We start from the raw sequence: 25,818 nt of genomic DNA, 5'->3' as shown, positions 1-25,818 counted from the left end.
CGGAGTGACAGGCAGTTGTGAGCTAACATGTAGGTGCTGAGAATCGGACCTGAATCCTCTGGAAGAACAGCAAACTCTCTTAATCACGGAGCCATCTCTCCAGTTTTTAAGAATTTGTCGTAACACATGTAGAAGATAGAAGTTATTATTGTCACCATTTTAAAACATTGCTTGGTGGTATTAAGGTCACCCACGTGGCTGTGTCACCACCCGCTCCACTCTGCAGCTCCAGAATGTGTTCCTTTTTTTAGAACAATCTCTACTGATGACATAGTAACTCTCGTCTCTCTCAGGCCCTGGCCACTACCTTTCTTTTTCCTGTCTCCATGAATTTGAGTGTTCTAGGAACCGTCTGTATGTGGAGTCACGCAGTGTTTGTCTTTTCATCCCAGCTGACCTCCTTAGCATCCTGGCTCCGGGCTCATTCATGCTAACAGGTTTCATTCAGCACTTCCTTTCCTTTTAAGGCTGAAGTTTGCATCGGCCATATTTTTTTAGTCTATTCATCTACTGATAGACATTCAAGTTGCTTCTCCACTTTGGCTATTATGAATACTGCTCTGAACATGTTGCCCCAGACAAGACAGGCAGACAAGGTGTACCAATACCACTAATTCTGCTTTCAACTATCCTGGGATGGTACCCAAAAATGGAGTTGCTTGGTGATATGATAATCCTATTCTTAGTACTTAGAACAGCAGGGTCTCATATCAGATATCCTGTAGTGATACACTGTAATTCATAACAGTAGCAAAATTAGTTATGAAGTAGCAATGAAATAATTTTTTAGTTGGTGGTCTCTACAACATGTGGCAGGCACTGTATTAGAGGGTTGCAACATTAGGAAGGTTGAGAAGCACTGACTTAGAAGAACTGACAATTCCCACCAACTCATCTCAACCACAGCTAAGGGTCCACTTCGGAGGCACCCACATCCAGTGTCTTAGTCAGGGTTTCTATTCCTGCACAAAACATCATGACCAAAAAGCAAGTTGGGGAGGAAAGGGTTTATTCAACTTATACTTCTACATTGCTCTTCATCACCAAAGGAAATCAGGACTGAACTCAAACAGGTCAGGAAGCAGGAGCTGATGCAGAGGCCATGGGAGGATGTTACTTACTGGCTTGCTTCCTCTGGCTTGCTAAATCTGCTTTCTTATAGAACCCAGGTCTACCAGCCCAGGGATGGTACCACCTACAATGGGCTGGACCCTCCCCCCTTGATCACTTAGTTGAGAAAATTCCTTACAGCTAGATCTCATGAAGGCATTTACTCAACTGAGGCTCCTTTCTGTGTGATAACTCCAGCTTGTGTAAAGTTGACACAAAACCAGCCAGTACATCCAGCATCCATATTTTGGAGTTCTTTCGATGACAGAAGCAGCTTTTTGGCCATGGAGCAAGAGCCCGAGTGGGTTCTTAACAACTAAGGCCTGAATTCAACAGATGAATTCGTGCTGGGGAACCCAGAAGAAAATGTCCAGGCTTTTTGCTGGGTTTGAATCTGTTTTTGAGCTGTGGGCATGTTTTCAAGTGCAGTTTCCATTTTCTTCAGCCTGGGAACATCTGATAGCAAAATGTTTTCACAGAGGGCGCTTGCCCATGGGGAGGGGACAGGCGGCTGCTCTAATGAGTAGATAAGCGGGGTGTGTGTTTGGCAATGTCCTTAGCATTTAATTCCAGTAATTAAAGTAGGCAAGCCTCCTTTGTTTTTCTTTTCCTTGCATAAACAGTGAAATATTACAGGCTATCTGGGGAGCAGGAAATAAACCCCATTCCGCATTGTGTCGTCACGGAGCCACCATCCTTGCCCAATTGCAATTCCGACCCAGGCAAGGCACAAGCCAAACGCACTGCTCACCTGATGAAGCCACACTGCAGCCCTGAGAGGCGCCTGACAACAGGCTTTCTCTGTACAGTTGGTCCCTCTTCATCAGCGTGGCTTTTCCCACAGAGCTCCCTCAAGATGCTCACACTTGCAGCACAGTGGTACATGCTTGCCCTCCTAGAGTTCTGAAGGTGGGAGGGGGAGGAGGGATAAGAGGAGGAGGAAGAAGAGGAGGAGGAGGAGGAGGAGGAGGAATCTAGGTCATCCTTGGCTACATAGTACGTTAAAGGACAACATGGGAGATGTAAGACTGTCTCAAAACAAAGAAAGAAATAAGTTTTCCTCTCCTTTGTTTTTCTAAGTGATGTGGATGCTCTGCCTGCTCCTGTTTTCAGGTCTGACCTGTAGTTGATTCATTTAGACAGCAAGCCCAGGTCAGAGGGTAGAGACACTTCAGACCACGTTGAGGAAGGTACCCCCGGAGTGACATGGGCTTGGCTCCCACTGTTCCATTATATCCAAACTCTTGAGTGATGTGCCGTGAGCTGACGGCCTTCTGAAAAGCCTAGCTGCCTAGGTTTGAATCCACTTCCTCCTGGTTTGACTTTTTTCTAAACGACACTCACCTGTGCCTCAGTTTCCTTATCCATGCAGTGGAAATAAACATTATCTGCCTGATCCAATGAGGTATTGTGTGGATTAAACGGTGTGTCATCGTGAGTTCCACGTCTTGGTTCTGCCACAAGCCCCAGATCCAGTCTTGATCTGGGCATGTCCTCCAGGGCCTCAGTGTTCTCAGAGCCAAAGCACAGTATGGAAGCCAAGAATCTGGAAGCGCTTTACTCATTTCCCCCATGTGTTTAAAGTCAGTTGGAAGGTGTGAGTAGGGTGACTTCTAATGGGACAGACAGACAACTTGGAGGTTTCTAAGACCCTGCAGGAGAAAGGCAGGCACTACTTTCTGGCTCCCCCAAGCTGCAGAATGCAGAGGTGAGGCTGAGGCCAGTAACTGAGCTTGCTCTTGGGAGATTTGGGGTGAGGAGGGGATGCTCTCTACATGTCCACTCCCTGGTTTCAGTGCTGTGGGGCTTCCTGCCTCTCAACAGCTGCTCTTCCCCTATCCAGAACCAATCTTCCCTCTGGGCCCCAGTGGCCCAGAGGGTCCAATTGGGAAGAAAGGAGGAAAATCCGTATCCAATCTGTTCTATTCAGAGCAATGGATGGATTCTGCATCTCAATCTTATCTTTGTGTGAGTTTGGCTGAACTGCTCCCCCCAAGTGGTGAGCAGGATGTGTGGGTGGAGAGATGTCTCAGATCCTTCCACAGAGAAACACAGCTGGGCATTTGGTAGCCTGGGCAAGCTGTGGGAGTGAGGGGCAACCTCACACCTTTGCCTGCTGCCAAACCACAGGCCTGGATACAGTCTTCCCTGGTCCTGCGCCCCACCCCACCCCCATTTCTTCTTATTCTCGGTCCCCTTTCTCCTTCTTTCTCAGGCAGGCAGCCAAGTAGAGATTTTGAATGGCAGCAGAGAGGAAAGGGTGAATATGTAGTTCAGGCCTGAGCCCCTTCCCAGCAGGTTCTGGCCAGTGGAGCTGAAGTGGGCAAATATCCCCTTAGCTGACCCTTTACCCTGGCCCCTGGCTGGGGGACTGGGCTGGGGGAGGCATCCAGGTGGCCGTGAGCACTGGCTGGGGATGCGCCCTCTGACCTGTCCATCTGGAACCCCTGGCATTTGTTCCTCCACTGCCGCTCAGGACCTGGAAAAAAAACGGGCTCCTGCAGCCCAAACTTGCAGGAGGCTGATTTGTAGCAGGAATCAGCTTAATAATTTATAGCTAGAAAGTGCTCTCCTTGGGAAAAAAAAAAAAAGCCAACTCAGGAAACCAAATTAGACTCTGCGGGCTGCTGAGAACACACGAAACCAGGGCTGCAGAGTGTGGTACGGCCTCCTTGAGGGAAGATGACCAGGACATCCCAGTTTTGTAGTTAACAGTCATGGGGCCTTGGGCGGGTTCCTCAGCTGAGCAGTGGGCATCTGGGCATCTTACCGAGCTTCTGTACGTACAAAGATGCCATGAGATCTTGTGAGGCAGGAGCATGGTCCATGCTGTTTTTATTCAATCACTTACCTTTTGGGTAGGGAATTGTTTCTCCCTCTTTGATTCTAGCCCCCTTTCAAATAAAAGGTGTCCCTGCTTGCTCTAGGAAGCCCCCCGCCATCAGCAGATATTTGAGGGGTACCCATTGCTACTGTTCGGAGGCAGCTCCGTGGCCACTGGGCTGTCCTGGGCCTCCAGCTTCTTTGCTCCTGTGTAAGGCATCCAGCCCTGAAGCAGAGCTGATACTCCCAGCACAGAGCACAGGAGACCCCAAGACTCAGCAGTCCTGAAGATGTGGGACTGGGCTGTCTGGGGGAAGGGTGCCGCTGACTCCAGTTCTCATAGATGCCTTTGATGATGGTCTACCCTAATCCCACTCCACCGGTCCACTGGCTTCCCAAAGTGACAACAGGACCACATACGCTCACATTGTGCCCCCATCACTGTACCCTACTGTGAGCAGAAGGGAGGCTTCTAGAAATTTAGGCTTGCCCTCAAGAACCATCATGAATGGCCTCTGACCCCTCCTTTGCAGACTCCCCTGTCTGTGTCTCCAGCCTCCATACGTTATCTGAGGGTGTCTAGAAGCAAGTCTGTCCTCACTGTGTGCTGTCCCCACTGTGTCTTCTTGGCTCCTGGTGACTAGGGAACACTACCCTTACCCTTCAGGCCCTATTGGTTTTTACCCTTCTTCCATGTAGGGTCCTCAGCATCCCTTACTTCCAGTTTCCCACGGTGTCTTGTGCCTCACAGACATCTTTAGACTCTGCTGCGTGCTCAGTCTATCCATGTGCTGGCCTCTTGTGTACATGGTAGAAGATGGTAGAAACCCGGTTTTCTTCTCATTCCCAGTGAGGGCAGGAATGAATTGATACTTCTCAGATTGTCTGGGGAGTTGACCCTGGCAAGCTAGAAAAGGCAAAAGGAAAAGAATGCCTACTGGGAGGCCAGTTTGGGCTCTGTGGGGGCCTTAGTGGGCATGCACACTGTGTTCTCCCCCTGCTAAAGGCAGAGGTCCATCTAACTGTGCCCGATGGCTCTGGCCATGACTCTGCCCTTCCCTTGCTCTCCACCATCCCTGTGACAGGCACTGCCCATGCCCTGGAGAAGCGGATGCTTGCATGGGTGTGTTTTCTCTCATACCCTCAGGCCTCTACTTACTCACCTCCAGGTACCATCAGATTGACTCCATGGAGAAGACTTGAAGGAAATAGTCGCAACAGTGTGGGCAAAGGCAAGAGAGACACACTGACTGAGAACTGGGTAAACGCTTTTTCCTGGCTCAGAGTTTCCCAAAATAGAAGGAGTCAGATGGTGCAGTGCCTCCATCCTATCACTCCTAGAGCATCCCTCTTCTAGATACTAGGCAGGTAACACGCAACCGGGAGACAAGATGGAGACCAGCTTCTGTGCCCTCTATCAGCTGTCAGGCCATAGTCACCAGCTCTGCCCTTTGGGGACACATTTCCTCTCTCCTTGAAGATAATAGGAATTCTGTTTGTGAATTCAACCAGCCTTGCGTGGAGTTTTGTTCACATGGGTTTTTGGTCACACTCAGCGGAGTATCAGGTACACAAATGGCAACTAGCTAAATGCTCTAGGTCAGTGGTTCTGAACCTTCCTAAAGCTGCGATCCCCCCCAGTCATAAAATTATCTCATTGCTACTTCATAACCGTAATTTTGCTACTGTTGTGAATCATAATGTAAGTATCTGATGTGCAGGACATCTGATATGTGACCCCCATGAAAAGGTTGCTGGACACGCCCCCACACACACACAGGTTGAAAATCGCTGCTCCAGATCCTAACCAACCTCTATGAAAGTATTCCATAAGAGAGGCCTCTGCCCTGGGCTGGCCTTCATTCTCCGAGCTTCAAGGCATTCTCTCTGAAGCAAGGCACATTTAGTCTCCTTTACAAGTGATGAATCTGAGAGCCACACCCAGAGCTGGCAGCTTTCCAGGTCTTTTCACTGTGCTCAGCAACCTGCCGAACAATGGGATGGCCTCTTGCTGTGCTCTGCTGGGAAAGTCCTGTCCTGCAATCTCTTTACTGTTGGATCAGATACATATTAGAAGTGGAAACTCCCGACCTGCCCTAGAAGCTTTGTGTTTTCAACATAGGAAGCCAAACTGTATTTGGGTGCTTGTAGTGTTTATCTAATGCTAATTGAGACCCAATAAAGCACACCCCTGAACAGTCCCCTCTCTAATAATAACCTCTAATAATAATACCAGTGAGACTTGACACTGGGCAAGCGCCCAAGAGATAAAGTAACATATTTAACATTGGAGACAATCTGAGGCTAGATTTCATCTTCCGCCGTTGACAAATGAAGAAGCAAGAGGCACAGAAACGCAGGGTCATGGCAGAGCAGGCACAGAGCGTATGCGAGGCCGTGGGTTCTGTGCCCAGGACTAATAACTGAACAAGCAGAAAGATTCAGTCCTGGTGAGGAGGCATGGAGGTCAGAGGAGCAGGCTAAGCCTTTGGTATCCAGCACCACCCTCAGCACGAGGCCCAAAGGTGCAGTTGGCTCCAGGTGCCTCGCAGGGCATCATGTGTCCTGCCAATGGGTCAGGTGGGAAGAAGAGGTCCCTATATGCCTATCAGTGACTTCCTCTTCTTTCTCTTTGGTCACTTGTCTGGAAGAATGAGCCCCAGCCCCACAACCATGCAAAAGCTATACTGGAAAGGAGCCGTGTCCGTGACCAGTGCCTGATTCAACACAAATGCTGAGTGGCTTGAGTGAAATACAGATTTTTTTTTCAAGGCAGGACTTGGAGAAAGAGAGTTAAGAGCACTGATTTCTTTTCCAGAGGACCTGGGTTCAGTCCCCATCACTGATATAGAGGCTCACAATTATCTGTAACGTCAGTTACAGAGCATCTGACCTGCTGACCTCCTTTGGCATCAGACGTACTCATGGTACACAGACCTACATGTAGGAAAACACACACACACACTTTTAAAACTGGGGTGTAGACAAGGTAGCTCATGCAAGCAGACTCTCACGGGTCTCAGGAAGTGACTAGAACTGGGAGTGTGAAATCTTCAAGAGCTTCTCTTCTCTGTCTCTTGTCACTTGTGTGTCTTCCAATCATCCTCACCCACAAATTGGGCAGAAGGTGACCACCTTTTTCTGACCATGTTCCATGTTCCCCTGTCAATACTGACATGACCCAGTCCCTTACTGGTCTGTTCTGATCAGTTACCTGCCTTGGCTTGAGCAGCTGTGGCCAGAATGAGGATCATGTGACCATATAAGGCTGCCAGCGTCTCTTTTCTGCCTTCGGCTGGGGAAGTAATTTCCAAAGATAAGAAATCTGCCTCCTGAGAGCCTAAAGGTATCTGGAATTCAGTTGCAAGGTGATCTGCCCGTTACTCACCCCCAGGTTTGGTGTGGCACCCTATTCTGCTGCAATTAGCAAAGCTGGCGCCTTTCTTTGTCACACTCTGCATTGATAATTAGCACCCGGAATTCCAGCCCTTTCCTGGCTGTCTTGCTCCTCAGACCCTGGTTTGTACCCCCTCAGACTCTACAGACCCCCCTAAAACAGGGAAAGAAGAGAAAGGCAGGACAATCTTACAGGCTTGTGCAGGAGCACCCGTGAGCCCCAAAACAGCCCCAGGCTTTTCCTGCAGCCTCCTGCTGTGTTTCTGTCTCTGTTGGTCAGACCTGGGTACCTGCTGGATGAGCCTCAGCCTCCCTCTCTGTCTCTGCCTTCTCCTGGAGGCCAGGCACTCTGCTCTTCCCTGTTCCCATCATCTCCTGCACCTGAATTGCAGACAGTCGGTGCTAGGGCCTGGACAGACAGAGTGACATTGATCTAGCAGCTGTTAATTCAGGAGAGACTTGAAGAATAAAATTACATAAAAATCCTAATAAGAATGGAACTTCTGCGGTGGAATTGGGAGCTTCAGGGCCTGAGGACTATGGCAAGGAAGAATCTAGGATGTGTTTCTAGACGAGGCCCTCTGACTACTGGATCTGACTGCAACCTGCCTTTGCTGTTTCCTCTGTCCACTGTAGTTCAAGCGCTACAGTGCGTTATAGTCAGCAGAGACACGGGGCAATTCAAGCTTGAGAAGGCTGGCTCCCTGTGTTGGTGATGAGGAAGCAGAGAGATAGACAGGAGGCGGGGCTTCTTCAGCCTTCTTCAGCCTTTAAGTCCTAACCTGTACTACCTGTACTGTCTAGGCCCCATGCCCCAGAGGTGTCATAATCTCCCAGGAGAAGACCAACAGCAGGGGCTAAATGTTTCTAAATGTAAATAAAGGGTGAAGAGAGAAGGAATGAAGGACTGTGGTTCTACTGATGTGAAAGTAGATCAGCAGCTCTTATAAAGGACAACATTTAAATGGGGGCTGGTTTACGGTCTCAGAGGTTCAGTCCTTCACCATCATGGCGGAAGCATGGCAGCCTGCAGGCAGAGATGGTGCTGGAGAAGGAGCTGAGAGTTCTATCTCTTGATCCACAGGCAGGAGGAGGAGACTCTGCCTTCTGCACTGGTTAGAGCTTGAACATGGGGCCTCTCTGTGAGCCTAGTATCCCAGCACACTAGTGGATAGGGGCCAAACCTATTCAAACCACTAGAGGCCTGGTCATGCTTCCTTAGTTTTACAGGCTGATGGAAGAAAGTGCATGTGAGCTGTGTCCTGGGCATCCCTAAGTAGTCAGACCCCCCCCTGATGGCATCTTAGTAAAGTGACTTTGCAGAGGTGTGGGTGGAGGCTTAGGGAGCGGGGGAGGGGGATCACCGTGCTTGCAACCAGTACCAAGGCAGAGTGCCGCTTGGTTCTAAAGGGAGGACACAGCTGTGGTTAAGAAACTCCAAGGCAGAGGAACATGGCGGGTTGCAGAAGTAGGTGTGAAGGAGGGGAGGGAGGCTACAGGGACACCCACTGTTTCTCCTTTGGCACCTTAGCCAGACCCACCCAGAGGAAGGAAAGGGAGGCCCTGGATGGAACCCCTGCAGGGCTTGCTACATGGAGACAGTGTGGTAGAGAGGAGGAGGGAGTCGATTTAGATGTACCAGCCAAAGGTATCATCACAGTGTCGGAGGGAAAAAGAGGCTCTCCGGTGCCCGCCTGATTCCTCCAGACACTAGAGCATCTCATTATCCTGGTTGACGGCTCACTGTTGGCTCTGTTCCAGAAAAAGTCTTTGAAAAATACTGACATGTGACTTCTCACAATTGCTGGTAACATTGATATTGTCATTGTCACTCCCAATTTGGGGAAACTAAGGCAGAGTGGGGTTAAGACTCACTCTCTCTCTCTCTCTCTCTCTCTCTCTCTCTCTCTCTCTCTCTCTCTCTCTCTCTCTCTCTCTCTCTCTCTGTCCCCGGTCACACAGCCTGATATTTTGCTCCCGTTTTTTTGCTTCCCGAGAGTGAGCCCTACACCTTGATGACCATTCCCAGCCTCGGTGGCCTGTTGGAAGGGCTGGGAACCAGTGTCAGGAAAGGAATATATCAGGCATTGGTGGTAGGACCTCACTGAGCTGCACACAGCAGGAAGCCTGGCTAGTTTCAGGGTTGGAGGGAATGCCATGAAACTTCAAGAAGATGGAGAACATCCTCCCTCCTCGGGTCTCTCCTGAGCTAAGAAGATGCCTCTGTGTGTGCCCAAGGGTGAGGGATGGAGAAGGGCTAGGAGAACCAGTTCTTCCCAGGGTATGGAAGGAACTGTGAGATCAGGGGCCTCCTGGGTCTGTCAATGTGCTGTGTCCCTCCAGCCTCGCAGTTGTTCAGCCATGATGCATTCTATTCATCTGTGTCTGCAGATAGGCATAAAGAACATCATACTACTTGGGCTAGGAATAAAGGTTTCAGGGCGGAAGTAACCCCAAGAATCTCTGTCCTCTGACTCCCACCTGTCCTGACAGAGTTACCTTTGGGATCCCTCAATTGAGAGGTGCAGGTTTTGCCCAGGGGAAGTATCATGACCCACTCACTGCCTTCCTGGTCAGCATTCCAGCTTAATCCAACCTTTCATTTCACAGAAGAGATGGTCATTCTCTTTGTTTTTTTTTTCTTTGTGATTTGTGTTTTTTAAAGACTTATTTATTTATTTATTTATTTATTATATATAAGAACATTGCTAGGAATTGAACTCAGAACCTCTAGAAGAGCAGTCGGTGCTCTTAACTACTGAGCCATCTCTCCAGCCGGAGATGGTCATTCTTTTCTATGGCTTTATAGTAGTCCACAGCAGACACACCCCCAGCTCCTGTTTCTAGCTATTCGATTGTTCTTTTTGTTGTTGTTGTTTTGCTGGTTCTTTTGTTTTGTTTGTTTGTTTGTTTGGTCCTCTGGTTTCTCCGAATGCCACAGATTGTACACAGGTCACTTTGTGCACAGACAGATGCCTCCGAGCTCTATTTTTGTTCCCTAGCTTTGAAAAAGTAGGTTTGACTTCTCAATTTACAATCTGTTGCAGATGGATGCTTACCTACAATTCAATGACAGTAAATTACTACAGGAATGAATTTAAAAGAGACAGGCAAAATAGAAGCCTAAATGTCTTTATCTTTCCTCTTTGTTTTATGGTGCTGATGTTGGAGCTCAGAGCCTTGCATGTGAGTGCAAAAATTACCACTGAGCCACACTACCAGTCAGACGTTTGATTTATTAGAGTCAGTGTCCATAAAAATCACTCCGATTACCATTTGGGATTTTAAACACTGACTTTCAAATGTCTGCACAGAGTTGTTGGTGTATGAGACGCAATGCTGGCCCATATGAGACTAATTGTGGACCACTCCTGTATTAGTAGGTCAAGGGGCGCCCTAGTTAGGTTTTATTGCTGTGATAATACACCAGGACCAAGAAGCAAGTTGGGGAGAAAAAAAATTTATTCTGTTTCCACTTTCACTGTTCATCATGAAGGAAGTCAGGATAGGGTCTCAAATGGGGCAGAATCCTGGAGGCAGGAGCTGAGGCAAAGGCAGAGAGGAAGGCTGCTTACTGACTTGCTCCCCAGGTTTGCTCTGCCTGTTTTTTTTATAGAATCCAAGGCCACCAGTTGAGGGGTGACCCTACCCCCAATGGGCTGAGCCTTCCACAATGATCACTAATTGAGAAAACTCTTTAAAGTTGGATCTCATGGAGGCACTTCCTCAGCCGAGGATCCTTCCTCCCTGATGAATCCAGCTTGTGTCAACTTGACACAGAAAACCAGCCTGTATGGAGACATTCTTTCTAGAGTTAAAGAGGTTTGCCTCTAGAAGGATTGTGCCACTTGACACACCCAATGGAACAAAACAGGAACATCGCTTCTTCATGGCCTCATAACAAGGGGGGAGCTGTCTGAGTGGAGCTCCGCTGACTGGGGGAGAAGTGTTAGGCCAGACTAACTGTTAGTCTGTATTGCTATGAGGGTGTGAGAAAGTCGTTTAGATTTTAAGCCTTGTTTGCTCTTATATTGGTTACCCATGGTTTTTTTTTGTTTTTGTTTTTGTTTTGTTTGCTTGTTTGTTTGTTTGTTTGTTTTAATATTGAATTGTTGGTCATCTTCTTGGCTCCTAGGAGTGCTTTGCATCTTTAGCATATATTAGCCCCTTTGTTATATTTGTCCTCAGGTTTGTCATTTGCCCTGTGTATATTCATGTGTGTGCATGAACATGTATGTTCACATATGTATGTAGAAGGCCAAGGTTGACCTTCATGTCCTTTCTAAGGATCTATTCACCTTGTCTTCTCAGTGTTTCATTTGGCCCAGAAGCTTCCACATCGATTATGTTGGCTAGCCAGGCATCTGCCTGTCTCTCCTCCCCAGTGAGTGGAATATAAATCCTCAGCTTTTTAGTGTGGGTCTCGGGATCCATGGCAGGTGTTCAAGCACCCTTTAAAAGAGAAGGTTTCACTATGTAGCCCAGGCTAGCCACTCATCTTCAATCCTCCTGCTGTAGCCCCTTGGGATTGCAGATGTGCACCAGCCTGACTGTCTATTGTCACTGGCCTTTTGATACTGTTATTAGTTACAAGGGGTTTACGTTTTCACTCAGTGACGTCAAAACTGTCAAGACTTCCTTTGATGATGCCTGGGGTTTGTTATAGTTTTCCCCTCGAAGGTCAGAAGGATTCTGATCAAATTTCCTTCTGGTGTTTTCAGGACTTTACCCTTAACATTCAAATCTTGAATTCAATTTGAAACTTTCCTGGCATAAAATGTGAGGTCCAACTCGGACTTGAGCCTGGGCTTCTCTTTCTACACATGACTGCCCACTGCCCCAGTTCCATTTATTAAATGGATCCCACCTTTATCATTAAAGCTAATTTTAAAGCATTTGGAATCATAGTAGAAAAGACTCTATAATTTGTCAATTTTGTCCAGAACACCATTACAAGGGAAATTAGCTTTCAAGATTTGATCTATAACTTTGCATTCTGAGGACAGAGTAACACAAATACATTATAAATTCATTTTAAAAATAAAACCCCGTGGGGCCATTGACAGTCTTGAGGACACAGAATCAGGCATTGGGGGAGCATTTTGGTGAGATTAACTTTTATTCTGCAGGTCTTCCCCCTGGCCTGCCTCCAGGAGCTGGGACGGCAGAGGGGCCCACCATGGTAGTCCCAGGACCCCTGGCTCTCTCGCTGTTGCTTCCCAGCCTCACCCTGCTGGTGTCCCATCTCTCCAGCTCCCAGGACATCGCCAGTGAGTCCAACAGTGAGCAGCAGCTGTGCACCAGGAGGGAGCACCCCATCGTGGCCTTTGAAGGTAAGAGGTACCCCTAGCCCCTGTAGTCCTGAAGGATGTGGGTCAGACCTTGGGAGGGCCTCCTGGGTTGTCTGAAGCCCTTCCTGTAGGTCCTGAGACTCTTCTGGTAGTGGTTTGAAGACTAGGCAGCAGTGGACCGGGAATCTGATTTCTCCAGATGTAGGTAAATTTACTCAAGCCCTACACCCACACCCATCACAGAGCAGTTATTGTCTGTCTGTGGGATCTTTGGATGGTCTGTGAAGTTATGGATGTCCTGGTGGGGGTGACTCAGATTAAGGTGGTCTCAGCTCTGGGGGGTTCTCAATCCACAGGCTCCTTCTTTTGACTTTTCTGGGTGCAGGAGAGCGATGACTCACTCCCAAGGAAGAGTCTGAGAAAGAGCTGGAGAGCATCCTTCTTGCTCTAAGCTGAAGGCAGGGATGCCTGTTTTTGGAGTCCTGGGAACCCCCAGCAGAAGCGGCCCTGGATGACTCATAACTCTTGCTTGTCGAGGGAGAGTGTGGGAGTGTCTTGTTCAAGGATTTCCCAGTCTTGGATGTGCACATCACTGGATGTATTCCAGGGGGTCTGTGAGTTCCTCACAATTTCTAAATTTAGGACAGCCATTTGATGATAACCAAATGAAATAAATAAAAACCCAAATCCTATAGAGGCCTGGATGCTCTCCCGTGACCTGTTACCCCATCAGAGTGTCCTTGATCACATTCATACTCGGGGAGCCACCTATAGTGGCAGTTCACACTGAAATTTGCAAACGAAATCCCAGCGTCCCCTGGTTTGGTTTTGTTGTTGCAGTTCTGTTTTGCTTTGCTTTGTTTTTAGATAAGGTTTCTCTGTGTAGCCCTGGCTGTCTTAGAACCCACTCTGAAAAATAAGCTGGGCTCAAATTCACAGAGATCTGCCTGCCTCTGCCTCCTGAGTTCTGGGAATAAAGGAGTGCACTAACCACTGGTCCCCTCGTTCTTAATACTGACCAACAGTTGATCTCTCCTTAAACTAACCCCGTGTGGGAGGGTGGGCAGGAAAACCCAGTCATGGGTGCTGAAGAGTCTTGTCCAAGCCAGGCCTTAAGGTCACTCCCCTGATGTGACTTAGCATCAAAGAGCCATCACATGCTCTGCCTTGAAAGACCTATCCTGCCCTGTGGAGGAAGCAATATGGAGACATCAGTAGAAAAACCAGTCACTAAGGGGTAGGGTGGGGCTTGGGAGATGGAGGCTGATGGGAGGAGAGGCTGCGAGCATGCTGGATGTACAGGTCTCCAGCTGTGGGCTGGTTCTCTTCTCTGAGAAGAGAGCTTCCAGCTGTCTTCTCCACGCTGACTTGTTTGAGCTGGAATCCTGGCTTTGAAGGCTTAAGTGGATTATAGTAAATTAGCAATGTCTTCAGTGTACAAAACGCCTGTACACGCTCAGACTTCTGATGCTTCCCCATGGCTCAGAAGACACTGAGTGAGGTTGCGTGGACTGAAAGGACATGGTACCTAGGGCTCTGGCATGCAGGAGACGCCTGTGACAACTCTTAATGGACCATTTCTTCCCAGGGGCTTTGGCTGGGTGCAAAGGGTCCAGTTGACTCAAAGGAAGCCTGTCTTTCCCCCACCCCTTGTCAGGCTGTTCTGTGTGGAGCGCTGGGCTGAAAGGGGTGGGAGAGATAGGAAATGTGGAGTTAGGTTCTGAGGTCCTGGGTGGCCAGAGGGCAGTTTTAATCACCAGGGGTGAATTGAATGCACTTGACTGTTTATCCCATCATCATGCAGAACGAGAGACTCTGTCATCATCCTCGTCCTCACAGCTCTGGGTCATTATCTTCATTCACAAAAGTATTGATGAGAGGGAGAGGGACAGAGAGAAGGCATGTGTATGTGTACAAGTGTGTGCATGTATGTGTGTGTGTGTGTGTGTGTGTGTGTGTGTGTGTGTGTGTATGTACATGTTTGCATGCATTCGTATGTACGTTTTCCTGGGGACCAGGGCCAGGGACTCATGCACAGGTGGTTAACCACATTTTAATGGCCCTGCTTGGTGCTGGACACAGAACAGTTGCTGTGGGGTCACGGAAGCAAACACGTGTTTCCTTTGGGTACCTGGATATTTCCTGTTATTCCTCAAAGTCGGTGCCTCTGTTCCAGCAGCCCAGCTGAGCCCATATCAGCTCCGCTTCCCGGGTCTCCTCTCATCGGTAGTCTGCTAAGCATAGTAGGTCCCGTGGGTAAAGAGCTGTTCCAGGGAAGCCGCACTAATCCAGCCCAGCACCAACCACTTCCAAGCCCCCCAGACCTTGTGCTGCTCATCTGAGTGATCCACGGGCCTCCCACCCTGCGTCTGAATAACCCTCGAGCATTCACAAGCGTCGGAGCAGAGGCTGAAACAGACTGGCAGCTTTTTGTTTTATAAGACTCAGTTTCCTCCTGCGGGTTTCTTCTGAGGAGGCCCACCTGGGTCTCTCTTTGGCCTGTGTGTTACTGTTTGCCACAGCATGCCCTTTCTAGGTGGCAGGGAGAAGCCGGCCTGGAGTTAACACTGGTGGTGGTAAATCCACAAAGTGGGTAATTGAATCGACTATAATTAAAATCACAGGCGCGTCATGGAGAATGTCATTTTTCTCTTTAAGTCGCCGTCCAAAGCCTCTGCTGCACACGGAGCTCAGAACGTGCTTGGTGTTTTAAAGGCAGCTTTCCCTCTGGTCCCCTCTGCCTGTTTAATAAGAGGAGGCTGGCTCTCTTCCCAAGGCCTCCCCAGGATCGCGGCACTGCGCCCAGCCATGTCCCCTCCACTTGACTGTGTGAGTTCCTTCAGGGCTGGGGGAGAGGGGCAGCAACTGAAAGAGACCCCCACCCACCTTCACCTCCAGACGGTGTTCCCTCCTCTCCTTTCCCACTGAGAGCAGACCTAGATGAAGACTGAGCTAAGTTCTCAGACAGTATCTGCAACAGGCCAGTCATACTGACTCCTTCCTATCCTGCTGCCCTTACCTAAAATGCCCCTGACCACATTCGGGTTAAAGGGCAACCTGTTCGCTTCTGTTGGGGACCGTCTGGTCAGAACAGGCCCACACAACCCATGCAGAGTGAAGGTAAACTACAACAGGAATCAAACAGGGAGGTGGAGAGGATGTGGAGATACTCTAATCAAGGAGGTCTTCCTGGAGGAGGTGAGCACTCCATTTAATCTCTACTACAATTTCCTGTGGCTCACGGTCAGCTGAAAACTAGTGCACTGGACTTCAGACATGAATCCTTACCCTGCTCTGATGTTATTGAGGCTGTGATGTTATTTCTTGCCAACCTATAGCCACCTGCTGGGGCCTAAGGATTTTGCATCACGTTGCTGCAAAATTTTGCCTTTATTTATTCACTTATTTATTTTATCATTCATATCACAGCTTTCTGAAAAACATCCAACTTGCAAAACCTCCCGTTTCTCCTGGGAGTGATTAAGTGTTTGCCTGTCGTGCAGAAATGAAGGGCGGCTTTTACTCTGTAGAAGAGGGATAATGAGCAATGATTTATATCCCTTGGACTACACACACACACACACACACACACACACACACACACACCACATATGCTGATCTGAACCTTGTGTGGCAATTGCTCACAGTGGATAGAAATCACGAGGCTTCCCGGTCAGACTGAAAATCCTCAGCCTCTAGGCTCCTCACTAGAAGAGAGAAGTTCAGGTGCTGTGAATCAGCCTAACAGAAGTGGGTCTCAATGAGACCATCACCAGACCATGAGGTCTGTTCTTTGCTCGCCCCATCCCCATAAAAGGCTTTGTCTTTGACTAGGAAGTACTTTCTCAAAGATAGAGGTAGACACAGACCACCCAACTTCTGCCCCTCCCACTCCCGTGGAATCTTATTCGTGAGCCTGTTCATCCTCCTAGGAGAGGAGCTGAGGGTTGTCATTCACATATTCAAACACTGCAATATTTTGTGCCTGGGACCTTACCTAGACCCAGTTCTAACCACCACACACAGTGGATTAATGATATTAGGTAGAGGAAGTCTGTAGGACCTCTTCAACCCTGCTGGGTGGAGTCTGCAAGTCTTGGAAGAGATGGGAGTGGGGATGGATCACAGGGTACAAAAATTTGTGGGCTCTATGGAACGGAATTGGGAAGTGTCTTAGTTAGGGTTTTACTGTTGTGAACAGACACTGGCCAAGGCAACTCTTATGAGGACAACATTGGGGCTGGCTTACAGGTTCAGAGGTTCAGTCCAGTATCAAGGCAGAAGCATGGCAGCATCCGGGCAAGCATGGTGTAGGAGGATCTGAGAGTTCTACATATTCATCTAAAGGCTGCTAGCAGAACACTGACTTCCAGGCAGCTAGGATGAGGGTCTTAAGCCCACGATCACAGTGACAGATCTACTCTGACAAGACCACACCTCCTGGGCTACTCCCTGGGCCAAGCGCATACAAACCACCCCAGAGAGTATGAAACATTCTAGAGAACTCTCTATCCAAGGTGAAGAGTTTAGACAAATTTCAACTTGTCATTAAATAAATAAATAAATAAATAATGCACGCCAGGTGATTAGCTGGGGAGGTCAGTGGGACCAGAACCCAAAGGTCACGAGAGTTGAAGCACCCTGGGGGTTGCTGGGAAGAAATCTAAACCTGAGACTGGTGTCGCTCCACGTGAGTTCCAGAACTATCACTCCGGTTGCCTTGTGGGACGTAAACCCACAGCTATGGGAGACAAGCCAGTTAGGATGGGAGGCTGCCAGCCGCAGTCGTTAGGAAAAGGACAATGGCTTCAGTCAGGGTGAGGTCTGGGGAGAAAGCAGCTCCTGGAGCCTGAGGGAGAGCAAAGAGTTGTGTGCTGAGGTGGCTGCTTAGAGTCCCTGCAGGAACAAATAAATCACGGGCGAGCATAGGCTTTCCTTCGTGCAAGGCAGAGTCCTCTCAAAACAGAGTACTGTAGTTCCCTGAGGTCAGAAGGCTGGCTGCTCACAGAGGTGGCCAGGTAGAGCCCAGGTCTCCTGGGGGCTTCAGCTGGGTGTGGTCTCTGGTGTGGTGCAGCTGAAACCAGAAGCATGGTCCAACAGTTAACACAAGTGTCTCCGTCTCTGCCAGATCTGAAGCCGTGGGTCTCTAACTTCACCTACCCCGGAGTCCGTGATTTCTCCCAGCTTGCTCTTGATCCCTCCAGGAACCAGCTCATCGTGGGAGCCAGGTAATTGGAGTAACAAGAGAGTAGAGGGAGAGAACTGGGGGCGTGGGGGTACTTGGAGTTGGGCAGAAGGGATACTGTTGGGATGAGTCTCCTGACCCTGTCCTCTGGGCCGGGCCCTGTCTGTACTGACTGTCCATCAAGTAGGGAACTTGTGGGAGTTGGGGAAAGGGGATGACCCCAGACCACAGAATCTCAGCTAGATCCATTCATCGAAATATTGTTAGCGTATCAAGAGCATCTTCCACCTTCTGCCCTCTCTGACCTGATGCCAGGACCGGCCCAGTTAGAGGTGCCCAGGCGCCCCCTGCTGGCCAGCTGCCTACCTGCACCAAGGATGCTGCCGTAGGCCGTATGTCCTTTTATAAAGGGCCTCGTTCTCTGTAGCCTACCCACCTTTGTCCCCACTGTCCAGATCAGGATTCAGAAGCTAAACCTTTCTGGGAAGGCCTATTCTTCCAAACTTCCAGGTGGAGTGGGAGGAGCTAAGTCTCATGAATCATTCATTGACAGTTTTGGAAGCAAGGAGCTTAGAGATAAGGCAAGGGGTCCCTGGGCCAGCATCCCCCAGAGCTCCTGGGAACCTGCTGAAAAGTGATGCTTGAGCCCCTTGGGTAAGAAACTCTAGGAACCGGCCTAACCTTGCTTCAACAAGGCCTCTTGTGTCTTGTGTCTTGGTACCCAAACTTGAGAACAGTCCTACCCAACACACACAGCAAGAAGATGCAAGGTCTGGACTAGAACTTGGGCCTCCTGATCACTGAGTACGCGAGGGTCTGAATCAGCTTGTGTGGGTGGGAAGGATACTTCTAGGTGACACCGTGTAGCTGGCCACTCCTGCCCTTTGGTTCTCCCCCTCTTCTTTGCTGTAGGAGAAGGAGGTGAGCCACCCACAAAGCTCTGGTCTGCATCCAACTGAGCTGGATAAACTTCCCTCTTCTATGGCCACCCTCCCTGGGATACTAGAGTAGAAAGCATTTAAAATCGTTTTGAGTGAAGTAATTGTTCTATAGCAGCATTGCACGGGGTACAGTGTGACATGCCAGTTACCAAAGAATATTCAGTGAGGGCGAAGGCCACGCCCTCACAAGCCAGGTGCTCCTGGTGCTCTCTGAGAGACGATCTGCACACAAGCAGACAGATCCGACTATGGGCTTTCTTTCTCAGTAAAGCAAATGCTTGTTTTGCGTTGTATTTTGAGGAGGCCCCTCACTCACACACAGCCGAGAGAAGAATACAGAGAGATCTCACATCCCCTGCTCCCGGGACCTGCCAGGGGCATTGTCACGCATAGTCTGTAATCTTAGCATTCGGGAGGCTGAGGCAGAAGAATCACTTTGAGTTCAAGACAATCCCGGCTACATAGTTTTCTTCTCTCCAATTTTTCTTCTCTTCAAAAAAAAGAAAGAAAAGAAAAAGAAAAGCAAACAGATAGAGCTAATGAGATGGCTCAGCAAGTAAAGGAGTTTTCTGCCAAACCTGACTGTCTGGGTTCAATCTCCAGGAGCTACATGCATGCCATGGCACTAACATGTTCACATACACATACATATATACTCTCTCTCTCTCTCTCTCTCTCTCTCTCTCTCTCTCTCTCTCACACACACACACACACACACACACAAAGTTTAAGTGTAAAGAATTACTAAAACCAAACAAACCCAGAAATATACCTTTTATACACAAAGAGTAGCAACCCAAGACTGTGCTCTGAAATTCAAGAAAACATGACCGCCACCTGCATTATGTGGCCTCGGTGTCATAAGTTAGATGACACGAGTCGTACGTCACACAACAGATAATTCGGTATGTGCAGTAAGCCACGCACACACAGAATGGTCCAGGCCTCGTAGTCAGGCCCGGGGCTGGTTCTGATCACTCTCATACAGGTGAAACAGCAGCAGAGAGGTTGCCACCTGCCTGAGGCCACACTGCCTCACCAGATCCACTTTGGGTCTCCCATGAAAAGGGTGGTTATGTCTTCTTTCTGCAGCTCTGCCTTCACACGGAGGAGAACACATTCTCTCCTGGATCAGTTCCTTCTGGTCCTGAATCTTGGGCCTTTTTTGACAGCCCACCCTTGATTTTTTTTTTTCTGAGCACTTTTCTTTCTTCTCTGTCTGGTTCTTCTTTTCCACTCTCCCTGACACCCCTGGACCTCTGGAGTTCAGACTGGGAAATGTTTTTATCCACTCATAGACTGCCTTATCTCCTGTGGGACCAGGAGCTGGGCGGGATGCTGAGATTTCCCACTCTCAGTTCCCCTAAGAGCCTACTGAGATGTTATGAATGATTTTCGACGGGATAAAGATGAACCGAGCGATGTGTTGTTTCCCTTAATTTGTTAAAGCTGTGAGCAGATGCCTATGTTACCTGAGCACGCAGCTGGAGCAGAGCCACAAGCTGGAGTCCATCTGTCCCTGGGCCAGGAGTATGGAGGCCAGGAAGCTCTGCCAAGGATCTGGAGAGGGGTCTGGGGAGGGGCAGCAGAGGCTTACAGCCAAGGTTATGATCAAGGCCACCCCGCCCTACACTCAGCTTCTCCTGGGCCGGCAGCCAAATCATGGAGAGGAATCTCCCAGCTTAAAGTGTCCCGTTCCCATCCCGGGCTTCCTTCAGCAGGGCCCCTCCTTCTCTCTCTGGCCCAGACTCTCCTCATTTCTCCTCAGCAGAGCTGAGGTGGCCAGAACTTCCTAGATTAATCATTCCTGAAAAGTCCAGGAACCTGGAGAGAGATAGCCAAAGGCAGATGGAAGAGACACAGAGGATTCTTTGGAAAACCCAAGCTACATCTGCTTGCCATTAATAAAGCCTTTAACTGTGTCTCCGAGGACCATGAAGAAGCCAGGCATGATCTTGTTTTCCATTTTACAGACATAAACACTGAGGCCTGCTAAGCCCCAGCAGACGGTGAAGCTGGGAATCCTATCTCTCTCAAATACAATCTATTCTCTGAACCTGAGCTCTGTCCTGCTACACTCTGACCAAGTGGGTCTACCACCTCTTGTTCTAGGTCTTGGCCATCTGGCTACAGAGTTTAAGCACAGTAGGATTAGTGGTGATGCTAAACTCTCGATGAGTGTCCGATGGTGTTTCACCACCATCATCACCACCACCAACCACCTCCACCACCGCCGCCTCCACCACAATTAAGGCTTGTGAGCCAACGGCTGTTACATGAAAGTCCTGTAGAGGTTGTGCTGGCTGTGCTGGGGAGACATTGGTTCAGGGAGGGGCTGTAAAAAAGGCAAACTCAGAGTCACTGGCTAGAGATGAGGCTGCACACAGGACCCCAGGGTTTATGTGGGAGGCCCATCTGCATCCCTGTGTCCCTGCCTTGCATTTTCAACTGGACAGAAACAAGCCCATGGTTAGGAAAGGTGAGCTCACAGACGAAACAAAGCCAGTTAGTTTGCAGATGTTAACTGATTTTTGTCTTGATCCTAGAATCTGGTGGTTGGCTTTCTAGACAGAGAAGGGAAGGGGTTAATAGTGGAAACAGCACAATGCAGACCAGCCACTTCAAAGTTGCCTTCCCTGTAAATTGGACACAGGGAGAGAGAAAATATAAGACCAGCCGTAGGGACCTCACACGACTTTCACTGTGTAAGCAGAGAGCACTTCACTATCATGGCAGCTGAGACATGGAATGTTTCTCTGACGGTCAGTTTTGCCTTAATGATAAGCATTCGCCGAAAGCATAGGTGACTCCATTTTGATCCTGTAGTCTGGTCCATTGGGGCCTATTATGAGAACTTAGTCCAAAACAGTGACACCCTTTTAGTTTTACTTAACAGTGGATTTTAGTAGTTCCTTCCTGTGCTTCCTGGATCAGCCACAAGCAGATATGAAGTCTGCAGGTTAACCCCATCTCTGGCTTACTACCTCTGTGACTTGGGTACAACATGCCTCCTGTAAAATGGATACAGCCCAAATATGACCCTCTGTGTAAGAGTGGTCTGCACCCAACAGTCCTACCAGTGTGGTCTTGATGGTGGCCAAGTGTACAGCAGCAAGCAGTTAGAGAAGGCTAGACCTCTTTGGTAAGCTAGTTTGACCTTCTGGTCTTCTTGCATCCATCCTGACCCAACCCATGGTGACTACCGACCACCAGGCTGGGGGAAGGTTCAGTGAACTAACAGAGGTGAAGCTCTTTGGGCTTGGTTCACCCTGAAGTCCTTCAGAGGACATGTTCCTGGCACTCAGTGAATCCTAGCCTGGTTGCCTTCCAGGGTCCTACCTACAGAGTCAGACTGACTTGTGGTTTTTGCTCTGTTTTCACAGGAACTACCTCTTCAGACTCAGCCTTGCCAATGTTTCCCTCCTTCAGGTAGGCTTGGTTTTCTTCCTTTCCTGTACTTTTCCTGCGTTTGGAAGCTGAGCGGTGCATGTAGCAAGTCATGCCCTGGGGTCAACTGCCAGAGCTTCTGTTCTTTTCCCGGTCATGGTACTAAAACCTGCGATCAAAGCCACCACCGGAAGGACATGTGGAAGTGGGGTGCAGACCCCTTACACTGGGAGACTCATAGGGGTCTCTTGCATTGTGCAGAGAAGGTGGCAAGGAAAGAAGAGGTTCTGGGCTGGAATGCCCTCATCCCTGTTGGCTGGGACTGAGGGCTTTGCCAGGATTCAGAGCTTTCAGGGCTAAAAATGGGGCCAGTGAGTCACCCTAAGCACAAAGCCAAAGTCCACAGGAGAGTTCCAGAGTTTGGCCCCGAGGGAAATGATGTCTCTGGCTCTTTCCTTTGCTTGGCCTGAGAATTCCTGGTCTATCTTGGCATTCTCATCGAGCTGTGATTGATTTATTATCTGCTGCCAAGAGAGGCTCCCCAGGCATAATTCCCTAAGTGCTCCGAGAGGCTGTTTAATGGGACTCCTTGATCCAGAACAGTTATCCCAGATTGAGAAACAGATGCCAAACTATCTCTGCTGAGGCCAAACATTATAGAGAAAGGGCAGCCATTCTTCTTCAATGAGGGGCAAGCTTCCCTCGCCCCTGTCTGGGAGCTGTCTTAACGATCCAGCATCCCTTGGGCACTTAATGAATACCAGCACTGGTCTGGGAGCTCGAGGGTATTAAGAAAGCAGAGACTTTGAATCCAGGGAAAGATGATGATGAATCCGAAGAATTCTGTTAGAGCGTGGGCGTTAATCATGTGCTGGGCTGTGTAGCGTGGGATTTTGCAGCAGCAAGCAGTTAGGGAAGGTGAGACAGCCTTGATAAGTTGCTTTGACTTTCTGGTCTCCTTGCACCCAACCCGGCCTGCACCCTCAGTGACTATTATACCTTGGCTGGATACCAGAGGAAATCTCTAAGGGCATGAAGGGTGTGCCCGTTAAAAAGGGGGGGTCAGAGGAACCAGGGGAGGTTGAAAGGAAATACCACGAGTCCACAAATGTATACTTTTCCCAAGCCAACCTGCTCTTCCAATGCTGATAAACATGTTGTGGATACCCCCTCTAGGCATATATATATATATATATATATATACATACTATGGGTTGAAGGTGAAACTTCTCACACGGACTCATTGATGTCCGATGATGACACCGCTTTGGGAGCTTATGGGCCCTTTAAAGCAGTGGTTCTCAGCCTTCCTAACACTGTGACCCTTTAATAGTTCCTCATGTTGTGGGGACCCCCAATCATAAAATTATTTTTGGTTGCTACTTCGTGACTGTAATGTTGCTACTGTTATGAATTAATTGAACTAACTGATATGTAGGATATCTGATAAGTGAACCCCATGAAGAGGTTGTTCAATCCTCAACACACCGGTTGAGAGCCAATGCCTTGGGCCATGGTACCTACCTGGTATAGAGATATAGGTCACTTGGGCCTTGAAAGATAAAACCCAAATCCTGATTCTGGTTTCATCTCTGTTGCCTGAAGTGAGAAGCCTCAGACATAGCTACAGCCTTCTGAATACTCTGTATGCCTTTCCCACCATAATGGACTGTATTTCTGGTAATGGATCAAGAGCCACATAAATCCTTCTCCCCTTAAGTTGCTTCTGCCAGGCATATGATCGCAGTGATGAGCAGAGTTACTACAATGCGGTGCTTGACATTTGTGCTTTAAAGGGGAGGTCCATTTCTTTGTCTGGAAGATCAGGCATATAAAAGATGGTGTAGGATTTCTTTTCCTATAGGGGGACCACATGGCGTTCCCTGCAGCCCAAGCTTAAGCAAGGTATGTAAGGTTCTCAGAGTCAGTAGCCCATGCTCCCAAGCTGCCAGACCCAGAGACTAAGTTCTAATCGGCATCCATAGGAGAACAAGCCAAAATGCCAACACTGTCAGATCAGGACATGGAGGAGTCAGCCCAAAGGTTCAAAGCAAGTGTAAGGCAGTGTTGATCCAGGGGGCTGACCAGAGCACCCTGTCTTGCTTTTCGTTTGGTTTTCAGTGCTCTGCAAATGAAGGTGTCTGGCTCTGAAGAGTAGCTAAAGGCAGAGCTGTGAGAAATGTACAGGGGTAAGGGGGGTGGCTTGGGGGCAGGAAGAACCCTCCCAGGCCCAGCAGGCTCCTACAAAGCCATTGAGAGGTGTTGGCCTTTCTTTGAGCTGGAGCTCAAAGGCTGTGTTTGCAAATGGGAGAAAAGAGGAATGAGGTAACACACAGCCCTGGTGGGGGTGGGGGTGGAATAAAGGGTAGCAGGTAAGAGGTGAGGCCCTTGGAGAGAGGGGGGTCTTCACTGATGACCTGGGGTGGGGGGGGGGCTCTCCATATCTTATTTGGAAGGCAATAGAGAGCCATGAATGAGTTTTAAATAGAGAAGTAACATGAATAGACTTATCATTTAGGTCACCTGGCCCAGAGCAGGGACTGAAGTCATAGAGGAAGCAGTCAGGGGACAGTCATGATTGTCCAGCTGAGTGATGAATGGGATTGAAGCCGGCAGTGGAAGAGGGATAGAAGCCAGGAAGAAAACTTGAGGTAATGGGGTCACACAGGGCTGTGACCTCACATAACCTGAGGATTACTGGGGACACTGACTTTTAGTTACAGGTGACCCTCAGAAGAGTTAGTCATGCTTGAACCACAGGGGTGTGGCATCTAGATTTCTGGCATACACAACTGGTTCCCAAACATTAGAATGGAAATGGAGCTGTCTTGAGATCATTGACCTCCTTGATTGTGCCCCGGAACTGCTAGGGAACCTTTGATGGACACTGGTGCCTGAAAGATTCTCATCTGAATGCTCTGGGGTACAGTCTGGACACTGGGGTTTTAGAGAGCTCCCACATGACTGCGATGGGCTCTGTAGGATGTCAAGAAAACCTCATCTGGGGTGCTGCCCTGCTGGTATTGAATCCCCCAGCCTCCTCACTAGCTGGTCTGCAGGATATAAGTCCTGCATCTTTACCGAATGACTAGGGCCTGGGGTTTGGTTCATCCAGTTCAGTTTTGGTGTGGTCTTAGGACAGACAGACACCTATGGCACCAGATCTCATGTTTGGTGTGTGTGTGTGTGTGTGTGTGTGTGTGTGTGTGTGTGTGTGTGTTGGGGAGGGGTCAACTCCAGTGGGGTTCTCTAAAGTGCCCTCAAACCAACTCCAAGCCAGCGTGCCCACTAGAGGTCTAACCTTAAAATTCAGGCTGTGTTCTCCCGGCAGAATCAAAGAGGGACCTTAACATATTTTGTGTCATTGTTAACTATTGTAGTCACTGTTTGGCCACAAAGGTGAGCAAGGAAGTGAGAGGTTGGGGCAGACCATGCAGTGCCTCTCAGTAAAGCTGGTGGCAGAGCTGGGCCTCTGGTCAGCTGCCTGGCCTGAGTAGAAATTCTTGGCTTTGGGCTATAAGTACCTACTTCGTCATTGGGCACGCCACACCCTTTCTGGGAACCTTAATTCCCGACCTAGGTGTCGACAATGACAAGCTCCTCAGCAGCCAAAGGCTGAAGACAAGCTGTACAATTACACTGACAGGAGAGGGGTCACTAAGTCGTCTACTGGGCCCCAGAGTGT

At 49.0% G+C, this 25,818-nt stretch overlaps 1 protein-coding gene across 1 annotated transcript in view; it reads left to right on the top strand.

Moving 5' to 3' along the window:
* The window catches only part of SEMA5B (semaphorin 5B), a 114,924-nt gene that overhangs the window by 65,116 nt on the left and 23,990 nt on the right, over window positions 1-25,818 (top strand). The window contains exons 2-4 of the mRNA XM_080918786.1: window positions 12,459-12,662; window positions 17,749-17,848; window positions 22,130-22,175. Of these exons, the coding sequence (XP_080774912.1) occupies window positions 12,509-12,662; window positions 17,749-17,848; window positions 22,130-22,175 (300 nt within the window). The 5' untranslated portion in view covers window positions 12,459-12,508. The remainder of the gene's footprint in view (window positions 1-12,458; window positions 12,663-17,748; window positions 17,849-22,129; window positions 22,176-25,818) is intronic.

This window comes from Micromys minutus (assembly GCF_963924665.1).
Source record: "Micromys minutus genome assembly, chromosome: 7".
Classification (NCBI taxonomy): domain Eukaryota; kingdom Metazoa; phylum Chordata; class Mammalia; order Rodentia; family Muridae; genus Micromys; species Micromys minutus.
This window is presented reverse-complemented; position numbering and strand designations above follow the sequence as displayed.